Raw genomic sequence first — 14545 nt, 5'->3', positions numbered from 1 at the left:
GCAATAATTTGTTCTTTAAATATAACTGGTTATAAAGGTACCGTAATATTTTCTTCGACTTCATCATTACCATGAAGGATAGCAGTAGCAATTTCTTCTAAACTCTAAACTTCTAACATTTTATCATTTTTACTTAGATAATCTAATAAATAATTGATATTCATCTTATTACGATAGGAAAGACCGCAAGATTATAAATTAAGAATATTCTTTAAAAATGTAAACGATAACAAAAGTATTTTATTTTGTAATAGAAATTTTTCAAAGTTATAAAAATGAAAGAATATCTTCATAAATTAATAAAATATTAATTTATTGATAAATTAATAATTATTAATTTATCGATAAATTAAAACCTCTATAAATTAATAAAATTTCATGGTCCCGACCTGATTAATTTATAGAGGTTTTACTGTATATATAAACGCTGTCATAGCATTGTAAATATAACAAGTTTTAGTGTAAAAGAAATTTATATTTCATTATTGACTTCTCTAAATGAGAAGAGACAGAGGTCTCTTACTCGGTTTTTTTTCTTCTCTCAATATTCTAACAAACAGTGAGTGAAAATTGTTGGTTTGACAATCCCAACGCTGCGATCAGTCGTGGTGATATTAACTATTTTCTTTGATCGCAGAAAAAAATCAATGTAGCGACTGTTTAAGTAGCAATTAGTCATAGCAATCAGTCGCATGATTGTTAAACGAACAACATCATGCGATTCATAGTCGCAATCACAATCAAACGAACATAACCAAACTTAAGAAGATTCAAGAGAATACATTAAAGGCTGGAGCAGTTTTAGCAACTTTAATGAAAACATCTTCAAGAGTTGTATCCGCAAGTCCCCAAGCAAACACCTTGAAATTCCTCTTCGCCTTCTCAACCGCCTGAAACACTTCCGAGATCCGAACTTCCTCTTTTGGGATCTCAAATTTCTGTGTCCCTGCGATGTGATATATCTTCTTGGCGTTTGGGGAAACATCTTGAACCAACATCTCCACATCATTCTCATGTTCTGATGATGTTGTCATTGTTAACACATAAGATCCGCCATACCTTCTCTTTAGCTCTTTTGGATTCCCTATGCATTGTAACCTTCCGTTTACAAAAATCCCCAATCGGTCACAAAGAAACTCTGCTTCTTCCATTGAATGAGTAGTGAGGATTATCGCACTGTGTTTTTTTGCTTTCTTGATGACTGTCCACAGGTTCATTCTTGAAGCTGGATCAAGTCCTGTGCTTGGCTCATCCATATAAACCACCTTTTAAGAGTATTAACATATGGAAAAATGCAATTTTTAAAAACTTGTAAATTCAACCTCTCTAGGTGGTTAACAAATAAAAATGAGTAAGCCAAATGAATGAATACCTTAGGACTCCCGATAAGTGAAATGGCTACGCTTAGCCGTCTTTTCATACCTCCGCTGTATTTTCCAGCAGGTTTATCAGCAACTCCTCCATAGAGAAGGTTCACACTCTTAAGAGACTCTTCTACAGCCTGATATATATAAAATGATCATCCATGAACTGTTGTGTCGATACTTAATATTATAAGAGTAAAAGAAATGGTAAGTAATTAAGATTGATAACATACTTGGTTAAGATAAGAGCCTTTGAGATTCCTAAGTCTCCCATAAAAGAGCAGATGTTCCCTTCCTGTCAGCGTTTCCCAGAGCAAGCTGGTACACATATAACAGACTATAAGAGAATGATAAAAACAACTAAATGATCCTCTGTGTAAATGAACAGTGTAAAAATATTCTAAGAATTGGTTACTCGTGTTGTGGGCATACACCCATGCTGGTGTATATTCTGTCCATATCCTTGCAAATGTCCAAACCTTGAACAAAAGCTGTCCCAGATGTTGGTTTCACAAGGCCAGTCATCTGAATAGAAAAATAAAATACTACTTGTAATATTTGGGAGAGTTTTTCAAATGAGAAGAGAAGCTCAACTAAAAGCACAAAATATTTTTATGACCATTTAAGTACTAACCATATTGATAAAAGAGGTCTTGCCAGCACCATTGGGCCCTAACATACCAAAGCATTCACTTGAAGTCACTCCAAGAGATAATCCTCGAACTGCCTTTTTAGGCGGGTTCCCATCCCTACCTGGATATACCTTCTTCAAGTGGTCACATACAATCGCATGGCTTATGCTTGGCTCAACCATCAATTGCTTAACTTTTTCACTCTGATTAAAAACAAACAAACAAAATTCGAAACAGCTAGAAAAAACGCAAAGAACGTAGAATGGGTTCTGAATTCCTTTTGAAATACCTCTTGAATGACATCTAGTTTCTCCATTTCTACGGAAACTGTAGAGACTCGTCTGTGCATGCTAGTACTTTGTGGATAAGGAGATTTCTTGAAAGGTTTTTGTTTTTTCAAGAAAAACAAAGGGTGTTTTCCCGATGAAGATATCTTATTGATATAATATGTTGCAATGAGTGCAACAAACCACTCAACGATAATAATGTAGAAAACTTCATCCATTGCATTATCACTGAAATCTTTCCACTTCATCCCATCTTTCCCAATCAAATTTCCCTCATAAGCATATTGCGCGAGCTCATACAACCCACGGTACAAAGAGAAGCCAGGAAACAGTTCCAGGACAAAAATCCATCCTCCTAGATAAACAAAAGATTACATTAGCATTGTAGTCAGTTGTGAGAATAAACATTTCAACGAAGAAAACACATAACTGTTCCTCAAGTTCATCTTGATAACTTACTCGAAAACGATAAATCTTCAATGCGATAGTGGAAGAGATACAAGCTTAGTAGCCCAGATCCAAATACGTATACGTAAGCAACAACTATAGTTTGGCCATAAAAGAGAGAGAGAGTGTGTTCTTGTTAGCACCAACATGTTCTTGAGCACATGCATTTAGTAAACGTGTGACTAAAGTTATTACCTGATGCTGTCTCAACCTTTGAAAATGCTGAGGAAACTAGAAAGGCGATGGAGATTTGCAGATTTATGTAGAGAAAATAGAAAACGAACTGGAAGCTCAAGTCATTAAGGCGAAAGAACTTCAGTCCTGTAAGTAACTATAGCTGCTATAATAACAACACCAGAAAAGGTAACTTGCTCCTTAAGACATAACAATGGATGACATACCTATTGCTGAGCCAAATATCATCAAGCATATAATGTATAACGTGGATATAGCGAGAAAATATGCGTAGGTTATCATCCAATATGGACCATCTCCTAGGCCATGCATTTTCATTATAACTCTTAGACGGTGCTGCTTCTCATACACCAATGAGGTCAAGATCACCTGCATATAAATGCATGTCATTATATGACTCTTTATGGATACAGGCTTTTGAGAAAACAATTGGGGAAATTGCTTCCAAGATTTACAGAATGTAGAATGAGTACTGTGAGAGCCTAAAGGAGTCTATCTGTAGTAAGCAAACTTACAGGTAGCAGAAGAAGAATAACCCATGTGAAGAATACTGAACCAATTAGAGATGCGATGTCTAGACGAAGTTTAGTTTCTTGTTTAGGCATTTCTTTGACAAACTCAAACAACATCTTTGTCCCAGCGCCTTGCAAATACTGAAGATAAGCATTTGATACCTGCAGTTTTGCAAAGTATGTATGAGAATATATTCATTTTAGAAAATGCATATTGTAAATTTGTAATGCAAGGAAGTTTTTTGTACATCACTTAGTTCCTTACCAAATTGACTAAGGGGGGAACTCGGACCAACTTTATATTACGCTTATTTCCTCTATTTTCTGCTTCACCTTTGTAGGTTGCGTTATACCATATGTTCACATTGAAGTTACTTCTATCGGTGTCCAAAAGATCATACGCTAAAGTAACAAAAAAAAACAAGACAGAACAAAAACATTCAGAATTTCATGTGCATGCTAAATTGCTAAGAACTATAGATTTAAAAAAAAAAAAAAAAAAACAAACAAAGAAGTCAAATTACAACCTGCAACAATCTCACTTATTTTCCCATCAGAATTCCCTTGCTGATAACCTTTAAAAATCTCATGATTGACCTCTCTAGAGCTATTTCTCCAAAGATTCAATCCTTGAACGCATCTCATCTCTGGTATCAGATGAAAATAAGGAAAATTTGGAAAAACAAAATGTTTGTTTAACAAACTAATGAAAATATCATTCAATAGAAAGCAAAATATGCATCTCATTATTCTTTAAAACGTCTAAATTAGGGGGAAAAAAACTTTGTACCTTTGGTAAAATTGAGAGGTGCTTGTCCAACTGAGAATGTAAAGTTAGAATTTGGAGGGCACCGAGGTTGGATGTTGTACATGGTAAGATCTGAGACAATCCCTGCATCAAGATAATTGGTGGCACTTCCCTTATATGTTGTAGCCTGAAAACATGAGCTCAAAGTAAAAAACTATCACAAAGATATATATTCACATCACTCACTGGGAGAACTTACCAAGAGATTATCCGCTACACCGGAAAAGAGGTCAGAGGAATCCATTGTAAAAGACCTCTTGAGAAGGTTGTTAGATAAAGCTGGAGAAAAACATAACCATTAGTTCCAATGGAAAACAGTGTGGAACAATATGCCTAAAGGCTAAAGAAGAAGAGAAATTGACATACTTGCTCCAAGAGAATGATTATTCCCAGTGAGAAGTATCGTTACAGGACAAATATTTTTTCGTCTGCACGAGTCATCATCAGTGAAACTGGCATCAGCAGCGCGAGCCTGAGGATGCGGGATTAGGATCAAAGGAGGCCATGGTTGAGGTTTTGGGAAAGCACAAAAGACTCCTTGGTCCCTAGACGAATATTGGACACCGCATACCATTTCGCATTTGCCCTCTCCAGTTTTGTCAATGCATTTACATCCACATTGATTATCTACAGAGTTATTGACTTGTGAATCGAACAGAGCTTGGATACACAAAAGACATATGCAGAGATAGAAAGGGATCATGATGAGTCGAACGTTGCTCCATATGTTCCGTTTCTACAAAAACCACCAAAGAACATGCAAAAAAATATCAATAGAGATGTTCAAATTTGTACACAAAATCGATCAGATATATATAATACTACTAGTAGACAGACGCGTGCATGCATATATGTATGTGTAGTGTAATAATGGATTTTACTATGTGACATGAATTAAAACACCGAACCTGATAGGTTAAGTTTTTTCTAAGTATAGCATTAGCACGCGTCAAGAAGCTGGCTGGAGCAGAATCCGCCATTGATGTAAGCTTTCGGTAGCTACCCTTCTTCTTTGTACACAAAAAATATACGAACCATTCTATTATCCCTAAGGCTAAGGCTAGCTACCTTTTTTATTTGATAAATTGCATTTTACTATAATTTTAAAATGCGATAGCTAAGAAAATAAATAGCAATAAAATCAATATTGGACTTTCGAACGAGTGATCCTCACGACCCTTTTTGATTCGTCAAACCTAAGGGTTTAAAATATTATTACTATAATTTAGTTATTAGGTGTGTGCACCATCAATAAAAAACAAACTACCAAATCCTCGTTAGCAAATAAAAAAAAAACTACCAAATCATTCCTATGTCTGACCAAAATAATAATAAAACATATGATATAGTTGGAATAGATTAGCGTGGGTTTTTTTTTGGGATTACTATATGTTTATTTTTTATTTATTAATCAGCTTGTCAAAGACTCAAAGTGCTCTTTGAATAAATATATTTCTTATACTATCAAAAGTTATTAATTGTTTTCTGTCGACAACCAAAAGGCAAAAGAATATCCCACAGAGAGTTATATTTCCATGGTACTTAATAACTACAAAAGGTGAAGATGACACGTCCAAATTCCGGCCATGCCAGTTTTCTTACACGTTTTTGAGTTTCGTGAATGTTGAAAACATATTCTTTTTGTCATGTATAGGTAAATTGTTTTGTAACGTAATTAATTAAATAATTTATAAAGGTGGAATATAAAAGATACAAAGTTAAAAAGTTGAATGAATCCCCACAGCTGTAAACACCTTAAGTGGCTATCGCAGGAACCATTTTTACCATCTTCGGAACACACGCCAAACCTTCGGACTATTGGGCTATTCAGGATTCACTAGGCTTTGGATACCTGAATTATAAAAAAAAAAAAAAAAGTTGAATGATAATCTATCAAAGCTCTCAACTCCTTTTTTATTAATGACATAGATATATTACATATTTGCATGCATCGGATTTGGATCCAAGACATTTGTACAAATTCATACATTATCTATTGTGAATATGTTAGTCATATCTATGTGATAGTAAAACACAATTTATGGATTAAACGCGCTTCCATGTTATACGTGTGTTACACTAATTTACACGCTACCTGTTACTAATAAAACGGGAAATAAATGGTTTCCCCCCATTGACTTTTTTTACTTGGAACTTGGAAGCATTTATTAAATAATTTATAATTGAAAGATTTTTTTTTTTTTTGGTAACGAAGACTTTTTCACGATGCTGACATTGAAGGAAGTTTAACCACAATATATATTATACACATCAAGAAAAAATTCTACGGCTGTTTGACAAAATATAATCGACACATTCTTCTGACCTTTAAATTAAATGATTCACAAGGTTGAACCTGGATAGTTGGAATATTGAATTTTTTATTATGATTTGTTTGATTGATAATTATGTATAGTTGCGGTACTGTATGAAGTATATACAGTTTCTAAAATTACCAAACATAAAATAAAACGATATCAAAAACATCAATAAAAACATTATTTTCAGTTTTTTCTAATAATTTTCTCTTGTTACTATTTTATAAGTATTTTTATATCGGTTTTATCAATTTCAATTTTAATTTTCTTGTTATTGTAGAATTCTATAAAACCTAAATTTAAAATTTGTTGGATATATATAATATTAGTTATATTATGTTAAATATCAAAAATATTATAAAAAACCTAAATATATACGTATAATAAAAGAGAAAAAAATCAAATTAAAAAAAAAACCAGTAGTACTAGTTGCTGCAGTCAAAGCTTCGAAAAAAATATAATACGTTTCCTAGTAAAAGAAGTATGATTCTTTTTGTTCTCTGACAAATAATTAGCAACTAATTAAACTTCATTATTACACCAAAGAAGTTAACCGGCAGTTTCGTAAAGCCAAAATCTGAGTGGGCAAATCCGTAATTGTCTAAAGACACCAAAATCATATAAATAGACTCTTTTACCCCTTCCCTTAAATCGTCCCCCATCCAACAAAAAAAAAAAAAAAAAAAAAATCAGATCATCACACAGTCAGATTCCCAAAAAATTCGAAAAACAAAAACGTCAGAGAGAGAGAGAGAGAGAGAGAGAGAGAGGCTTTAAACTCTAAAGCCATGTCGTCGTCGTCGTCGTCGTCGTTGCAGAGAGGTTTGCCTCTTCTCTGGCAACAGTACACGGCGCTTTTCTCTAAAAACCTTTTGCTCTCATGGCGAAGCAAACGAGCCACGTTTCTTCAGCTCTTCGCTTCCTTCTTCTTCATCCTCCTCATCTTCTGTATCCAAGAAGCTATGGAGAAGAGCTTCGCTTCCTCCACCGCTCTCAAAACTGTCACCGATCCGACGGCGTTGATCTCTCCGCCGATTCCGCCTTGCGAGGATAAGTTCTTCGTGAATCTCCCCTGCTATGACTTTGTCTGGAGTGGGAATCGCAGTCCCAGGGCGACGCAGATTGTTAATGCGATTATGAAAAACAATCCAGGGAGACCGATTCCGACTGAGAAGGTAACTTTTGTATATCTCATCAATTCGTTTTGATTTTGTCAATTTTGAGTAATTTTAAGTAGAATTTAGATGGTGATGTTGTGAATTTGTGTATTTTAGGTTCGATCATTTAGGGATCCTGATGAGGTAGATGCATGGCTCTTGGCGAATCCTTTGTTAGTTCCAGGAGCGTTGCATTTTCTGGAAAGGAATGCTACAGTGATTAGTTATGGTATTCAAACTAATTCAACTCCAGAGATGAATAGAGGAAGGTTTGAAGATCCCACTTTTAAGTTCCAAATACCTCTTCAAATCGCCGCTGAGCGTGAAATCGCTAGGTCTTTGATTGGAGGTATGCATGCATTATCTCTTCTTTTTTTTTTTTTTTTCTGTATATTGCTGAATCTTTTGTGAGTTTTTGCAACAAGTTTCTGAGATGGGAACTTGCTATACGTTGTTTTTGCAGATCCAAACTATAATTGGGTTGTTGGATTTAAGGAGTTTCCTCATCCAACTATTGATGCTATTGTTGCATTAGACTCAATAGGACCGACTTTTTTCCTTGCTGTTTCCATGTTTGGTTTTGTTCTTCAAATCAGTTCTTTGATTACCGAGAAAGAGCTTAAACTACGCCAGGTATAACTTTGTTTTCTGAATAGGCTGTTGAGTCCCACTGTCTATATAGTAGACTGATTGTGTTTTCTTTTGCAACAGGCAATGACGATGATGGGTGTTTTTGACACTGCTTATTGGTTGTCATGGCTTACATGGGAAGGAATTCTTACTACCATCTCGGCGCTCTTGACTGTTCTCTTTGGAATGATGTTCCAGTTCGACTTTTTCTTGAAGAACAGTTTCGCTGTTGTCTTCCTTCTTTTCATGCTTTTCCAGTTGAATATGGTAAAACTGTCAATACCTGTCGAAGGGTTTATGTTTTCTGCTTTCTCAGTAGATAGTGAGTGTGTTTTCCCTCTCTTTTCACATCAGTCAAATTATATCTTCGTTTTTTGTGATGCTAGCTTGGACTAGCTTTCATGCTATCAGCTTTTATCAGCAAATCATCTTCAGCAACGACTGTCGGCTTCTTTGTGTTTCTGGTTGGGTTTGTAACACAGGTACCGTTCCCATTCATAACAAACAGCTGAAACTGTTTCTTCAAATTATGAATTGTTCGACTAATCATAAATCTAACTGCAGCTTGCTACATCAAGTGGGTTTCCCTATGCGAAAAAATATTCTCGCATGATCAGGGCACTTTGGTCACTGTTCCCACCCAATACCTTTTCTCAGGGTCTAAAGCTTCTTGCTGATGCAACTTCAACTCCTCAAGATCCTGGAATTAGTTGGAGTAATAGAGCTGAATGCGGACCCAACGACAATACTGATTGTGTGATTACAATTGTACGTCAACTCTCAAAGCAAATTCCATCTAATAACTGTGTCCAATTGTTCTCTGATCGTAATTTGTTTGGTTTTGGCAGAATGATATCTACTTGTGGCTGATTGGGTCATTCTTTTTGTGGTTTGTTTTGGCTCTCTACTTTGATAATATTACTACAAATGCGTCTGGTGTAAGAAAATCTATCTTTTACTTTCTTAAACCTGGTTACTGGACCGGTAAAGGTGGCAACCGAGTAGAAGGTACTTTCTCCTCGGTCTTGTTTCTCTATTTCATTAGTAACTGTGCTGTCGAAATCTATATCCTAACTAATCGTTTCTTCTTTAACAGAAGGTGGAATTTGTAGTTGTACTGGTTCAGTCCCACCTGTGGATCACATTACCCCAGATGATGAAGATGTCCTTGAAGAGGAAACTTTAGTTAAACAACATTCAAAGGATGGTTTAGTTGATCCCAACATTGCTGTTCAAATACGTGGTCTTGCAAAGACTTATCCTGGGACGACAAAATTTGGATGCTGCAAATGCAAGAAAACTTCCCCTTTTCATGCTCTGAAGGTATTTCTTTAATAAAACAAAGTGAAAAAATTGTTTAACTGCAATTTAGCATGGTTAAGTCTGTTGTTATTTACCAAAAGATGTTCAATAAATGACAACCTCACCATTGATCTGTAGCTAGTACTTGGATGAAATTTTATCGATTATTTCTCCTGGCTTCTTCCATGATACATGTTTCATTTATTCCTTCCCTAATTTTTTGAAATATAATCAGGGATTGTGGATGAATATTGCCAAAGATCAACTATTCTGTCTTCTTGGACCCAATGGTGCAGGGAAAACAACTACCATCAATTGTTTGACAGGCTTATTTCCAGTTACTGGTGGTGATGGTAAGTTGAAGCTTGCACTTTTTCTTGTTTTTGTTTCGTAGAAGCTAGTGTCTTACCGTACTAAAATCTCTCTGATTGGCTTCAACAGCACTAATTTATGGAAATTCTATAAGAAGCTCTGTTGGCATGTCCAACATCCGTAAAATGATTGGAGTTTGTCCTCAGGTGGGGCTCTTTTCTGTTGCTATCTGCCTCTGGCCTTTTCCTTAGTATCAGCAATTTGTTATGCTGTAATGGTTTATGACATTCTCATTCTTCCCGCAGTTTGATATTCTTTGGGATGCTTTGTCTGGTGAAGAACACCTCAAACTCTTTGCTAGCATCAAAGGGTTGCCACCTGCATCGATCAACCCGGTATGTACCCATATGGTAGAAATGAGTCAGTTCTGTAACCGTTTCCGCTAGGAATATATGGTATCTAATTTCAACTTCAAATCAAGAATAGATCTCCGCTGTTATTTCTTAAAATGTTTATTTCACCCGTCATTCAGATGGTTGAGAAGTCACTGGCAGAGGTAAAACTGACAGAAGCAGGAAAAATCAGGGCAGGAAGTTACAGTGGAGGAATGAAACGCCGACTCAGTGTTGCAGTTTCGCTCATTGGTGATCCCAAACTGGTCTTCCTGGACGAACCGGTTTGTTTCTTTCCTTATTCCTATCTGTGTTTATGTAACATTTATCACGTTGATGTTTATATATCTAAGTACTGTTTCCTTTCCATATGCATGCTTGTCATACATGGATTGCAGACTACAGGCATGGACCCGATCACGAGGAGACACGTATGGGATATCATACAGGAAACGAAGAAAGGTCGTGCCATTATACTAACGACGCATTCGATGGAGGAAGCTGATATTTTAAGTGATCGAATAGGGATAATGGCGAAGGGTAGGCTCCGCTGCATTGGAACTTCAATCAGGTTGAAATCCCGCTTTGGTACAGGTTTCATTGCTAACATTAGCTTTGTTGAAAGCAAAAACCAAGAAATCAATGGCAATAACCACAATGGTGAAACTGGTGCTTTAGACTCACGTGAGCCAGTGAAGAAATTCTTTAAAGATGTGAGTCTTTTTTAGCAGCCGGTTAAAGTTTCAATTTTACAACGCGATTATCTGAACTTCTTAATCCAACACCCCCTGAGATATGATATTTTTCTTGCAGCATCTCAAAGTCAGACCAACAGAAGAAAACAAGACCTTCATGACTTTTGTTATACCACACGAAAAAGAGAATCTTTTGACAGTAAGCATTTACACAACCTCACCATATATAAAGTATGCTACCTACCGTAGGACTAAGTGTATCTGCTTACAGGACTTTTTCGCTGAGCTGCAAGACAGAGAAGAAGAATTTGGAATCTCAGACATCCAGCTTGGTCTCGCAACTCTTGAAGAAGTGTTTTTGAACATAGCACGAAAAGCTGAACTCGAAAGTGCTGCAGTTGATGGAACAATGGTCACTCTCGACCTATCATCCGGTTCCTCAGTCGAGGTAAATAAATACATCTCAGACATTCATAGGGACTTATAACGCTTAAGCTAACCAAGTCGAATCCAATCTACAGATACCAGTTGGTGCAAGATTTATTGGGATACCGGGAACAGAAACTGCAGAGAATCCAAGGGGAATCATGGTGGAAGTGTATTGGCAACAAGACGAGTCAGGATCATTGTGCATCTCAGGACACTCCACGGAGATGCCAGTGCCTGCAAATATTCCCGTGACAGATCCGGTGGCACCAGGACATAGCGGAGTGAACTTGTTGGGACGGAGAGGACGAAGGCAAGTTCAGGGAATCGTGATTGATCCTGAGTTTGCTAGCTTTGTTAGAAGCGGTTCGACTTCTTCCAGACGTTTTTCATTGTGAAAATGAAATCTAATGCGCGCACACACATACAGTTCTTAACTTACCGGCTCTACAGGTTTTTTCTGGTTAGTTGTTGTATTTTTATACGAAAAAACCACAGGCGTGTTTTATTTCAATATTGTGTGTTTACGTAATTATGATGTAATTTAGACGGAAGTTTGTGATTAATAAGAAACTAATATCTTACACTGTTATGTTCATTTCATACTATGGCCAAAAGATCATCTGTAACTATGGTCCAGTACTCCAGTTCCACAAGACTGGTAAGTTCCTCCGACTACTTCAGGTTTAATGATTCAGCAGCATTGACTAGTCAGGGAGATGTGAAACTATTTTTAAAAAAACTTGCAGAAACACATTTACATAAAACAGTACTATGTTGCGAGTTGTGACACATAAAAACTCTACTGTAATCAACATTGAGCTAATAAACGACTACTCTGTCTATCATAGATAATCTATGATTTAGTCTGTGACTGTACATTAATCGGTCTTTGATCTTTCCGGTGCCTGAAACATAATCGGAGAAACAACATTGTAAAAGTTGTGTATGAGAAAAAAAAAAAAAAACCAAAAATGGTTTGAAATCATGTGTCTACAATATACAATGTACCTTTTGTCCAACAGATTTGATGATTTGAATTAATAGTCTATCTCCGGTTATAATTCTCAGTCGCTGAATCAACTCAGACCGCGAGATTCTCCTTTCCTGTGTGTGGCAAAGGAACCAAACAATGAAAATGTTGTGATCATGAGGACTAAAAAATAGAGAGCCTAGTTAGAAAGTGGGATCGGACTTACTTGATGTTCTTTATAGTGTTTATGAATGAGACGGATTTGCGACGAATTCAGAAACTTAGATATTGATTTGATCAAGACCGGAAACAAAATCCAAGGCGACTTCGGGTTCTCTACATAAAACAAAAAGTACCAAATTAGCAACTTAAACAACTTCTGAATAAAGAAAGGGAGGGACAAACTATTTATGTGCTTACTTCTTTTCAACATAGATGGAGTTTTGATGCATACAACAAACTCAGGCAAAACATGTGTGTTCATGTGTGTGCTCCAAATAAAATACTTCTTCGGAGATGTTAAACTGTCTACACCTGAATCGAACTCTGGAGAACTCGGATACGATTGTGCGGTCGAGCCAACAACCTCTGATTTTCCCATTATAATTCTTGAAAACAACAAGAATCTCATCCCATCTTCGTCACAAGATGATGAAGGAGGACCTATCATACTATACCAAAAAGAAAAAGAAAAAAAACATTAATGATGAGACTCATTGAAGATTATTATAAAACAGTAAATGATATAAAAATGTCTTAAAGGTGTTTTGTTGTTGTTACCACTGAAGAGGAGCGTTGTCTGGTGAAAGATATAAGCCATTGTTGTTCCTAAAGTGGCTAAACCCATACATTAGAATCGTTTTCAACTCTTCCTTCTCCACGCTGCAACAACCGTAAGTCACTCTCGCCGCTTCAGCCGCTGCAGCTTTGTTCACACCGCGCTCGCAGCAGCAGCTGCCACTTTTCTTTGCCACTGACTCTATATATATCTGAAAGGCTTTAAGCTTAGCTTGTCCCAATGGAGTTTGAAAACCGTTCTTGAGAATCGATATAATCTGAAAGTGATCATCGGCTAAGTTATAAGTCATGAGCTTAGTTTGACAATGACGATAGATAAGCTCGTAGGCTTTATCGTCTTTAAGCAACTCCATTAGCCCGAGCTCCTTAGCTATCGAAGAAGACTGTTGTTGATCACAATCGGATAACTCTTCATTGCTTCTGCTTTCAGATGATGCGGTTGATCCTTCTTCTTCTTCGTAATGGTTTAGACGGTTCACCGGAGTTTCTTGGCTGATTCTTGTATAATCCATCGCTGAGAGGAGACAAGAAAAACACAATATCAGAATGAAAAGCAAATCAAAAATTCATTAGAAAAAGAAAAAGAAAAAAGCAAGAATTTGGAATCGAACCTTTTTGACTATATTAGATGAAAATGAAGATTAATATTTAGCTTTCTAAGTGTAAGTGTTTGAGATCAGAGAGCACAACTGTTTGAATTTTAGTAGCAGAGAGACATCATATACATATGAATAGTTAAAAATACAGTGATGGGGAGATATTTCTTACTCTGTGTTCTTCTTTGTTTAAGTCTTCCTGTTTTGGTTTTGTTGTCTGTTTTCTATTAAAAATATATTTATTTTCTAAATTGATGTGTTTTGTCTTTTCCTTTTGCCGTGGAGGAGAAGTATCCAGTATCAAGAATCCACATTCACACGATTACATTAAATCCCATCTTTATTTTTTTGTTTGCCACGATTACATTAATTCCACTTAATTAAAAAAAAATGCGAACTTGTAATAAATACATTAATGAACAGTGTTTTGAAAATTTTGCAATAAATACATCAAAGAACAGTATTTTTGAAAATTTGCCAATAAATACATTAATAATCAGTATCTTTACAATTTTAGCCTTTTAATTCAGGCAAAACTCCTAATCTTGTGGACCAAAGGAATTAGAACCCATTTGTGTATGGTTGGTTTATGATTTTCGAAACCGATTGATTACCCGGATATCTAATCAAGATGTTAGAAGATTAAAACTGGCTTTCTCGTGTCATCAGCTTGTGGAGTTCTTTGTCATTAGCATGCAATT

The 14545-nt window shown here is 36.0% G+C and overlaps 3 protein-coding genes across 4 annotated transcripts; 1 reads left to right on the top strand and 2 right to left on the bottom strand.

Moving 5' to 3' along the window:
* Positions 1-606: 606 nt before the first annotated feature.
* On the bottom strand, positions 607-5264 carry ABCA3 (ABC2 homolog 2). The gene is made up of 16 exons (XM_010427922.3): positions 5154-5264; positions 4612-4981; positions 4445-4524; positions 4228-4372; positions 3965-4084; positions 3703-3839; positions 3441-3599; positions 3132-3294; positions 2926-3051; positions 2743-2826; positions 2286-2638; positions 1999-2199; positions 1780-1889; positions 1598-1682; positions 1373-1501; positions 607-1265 (listed from the first exon to the last, which is right to left on the bottom strand). Exons 1-16 carry the CDS (start codon positions 5223-5225, stop codon positions 771-773), a joined length of 2829 nt encoding a protein of 942 aa, XP_010426224.1. The 5' UTR covers positions 5226-5264; the 3' UTR covers positions 607-770.
* Positions 5265-7217: 1953 nt separating this feature from the next.
* On the top strand, positions 7218-12069 carry LOC104780577 (ABC transporter A family member 2). Of its 2 annotated transcripts, XM_087467445.1 has the most exons (16): positions 7218-7738; positions 7838-8069; positions 8184-8353; positions 8432-8617; positions 8737-8832; positions 8915-9118; positions 9199-9358; positions 9447-9673; positions 9888-10005; positions 10094-10170; positions 10270-10359; positions 10497-10640; positions 10755-11069; positions 11170-11250; positions 11323-11499; positions 11573-12069. In XM_087467445.1, exons 1-16 carry the CDS (start codon positions 7352-7354, stop codon positions 11873-11875), a joined length of 2967 nt encoding a protein of 988 aa, XP_087323571.1. In that variant the 5' UTR covers positions 7218-7351; the 3' UTR covers positions 11876-12069. The 2 variants fall into 2 exon arrangements, with proteins under 2 accessions (XP_087323571.1, XP_087323570.1); XM_087467444.1 differs by having other exon boundaries at positions 7220-7738; positions 10497-11069.
* Positions 12070-12195: 126 nt separating this feature from the next.
* Positions 12196-14056, bottom strand: LOC104711236 (putative inactive poly [ADP-ribose] polymerase SRO4). The gene is made up of 6 exons (XM_010427917.3): positions 13860-14056; positions 13231-13762; positions 12871-13121; positions 12677-12786; positions 12489-12584; positions 12196-12385 (listed from the first exon to the last, which is right to left on the bottom strand). Exons 2-6 carry the CDS (start codon positions 13758-13760, stop codon positions 12359-12361), a joined length of 1014 nt encoding a protein of 337 aa, XP_010426219.1. The 5' UTR covers positions 13761-13762; positions 13860-14056; the 3' UTR covers positions 12196-12358.
* Between the last annotated feature and the right edge of the window lie 489 nt (positions 14057-14545).

The sequence above is a fragment of the Camelina sativa genome, chromosome 9, assembly GCF_030686135.1.
Source record: "Camelina sativa cultivar CO46 ecotype springtype chromosome 9, ASM3068613v1".
Taxonomy (NCBI): Eukaryota; Viridiplantae; Streptophyta; class Magnoliopsida; order Brassicales; family Brassicaceae; genus Camelina; species Camelina sativa.
Note: the sequence above shows the minus strand (reverse complement) of the source record. Positions and strands in the feature narration are given on the sequence as shown.

What these genes read in the sequence shown, in the direction of transcription:
- ABCA3 (XM_010427922.3), bottom strand. Translation starts at nt 5,225, where the DNA reads ATGGCGGATTCTGCTCCAGCCAGCTTCTTGACGCGTGCTAATGCTATA. An exon ending in GTGTAGCGGATAATCTCTTG is followed by an intron (nt 4,373 to 4,444) that starts GTAAGTTCTCCC and finishes TCATGTTTTCAG; the next exon opens with GCTACAACATATAAGGGAAG. An exon ending in ACCTCTCAATTTTACCAAAG is followed by an intron (nt 4,085 to 4,227) that starts GTACAAAGTTTT and finishes ATCTGATACCAG; the next exon opens with AGATGAGATGCGTTCAAGGA.
- LOC104780577 (XM_087467444.1), top strand. Translation starts at nt 7,352, where the DNA reads ATGTCGTCGTCGTCGTCGTCGTCGTTGCAGAGAGGTTTGCCTCTTCTC. An exon ending in CGCTAGGTCTTTGATTGGAG is followed by an intron (nt 8,070 to 8,183) that starts GTATGCATGCAT and finishes TTGTTTTTGCAG; the next exon opens with ATCCAAACTATAATTGGGTT. An exon ending in CTGATTGTGTGATTACAATT is followed by an intron (nt 9,119 to 9,198) that starts GTACGTCAACTC and finishes TGGTTTTGGCAG; the next exon opens with AATGATATCTACTTGTGGCT.
- LOC104711236 (XM_010427917.3), bottom strand. Translation starts at nt 13,760, where the DNA reads ATGGATTATACAAGAATCAGCCAAGAAACTCCGGTGAACCGTCTAAAC. An exon ending in TCCATCTATGTTGAAAAGAA is followed by an intron (nt 12,787 to 12,870) that starts GTAAGCACATAA and finishes TGTTTTATGTAG; the next exon opens with AGAACCCGAAGTCGCCTTGG. An exon ending in TCAAATCTGTTGGACAAAAG is followed by an intron (nt 12,386 to 12,488) that starts GTACATTGTATA and finishes ATTATGTTTCAG; the next exon opens with GCACCGGAAAGATCAAAGAC.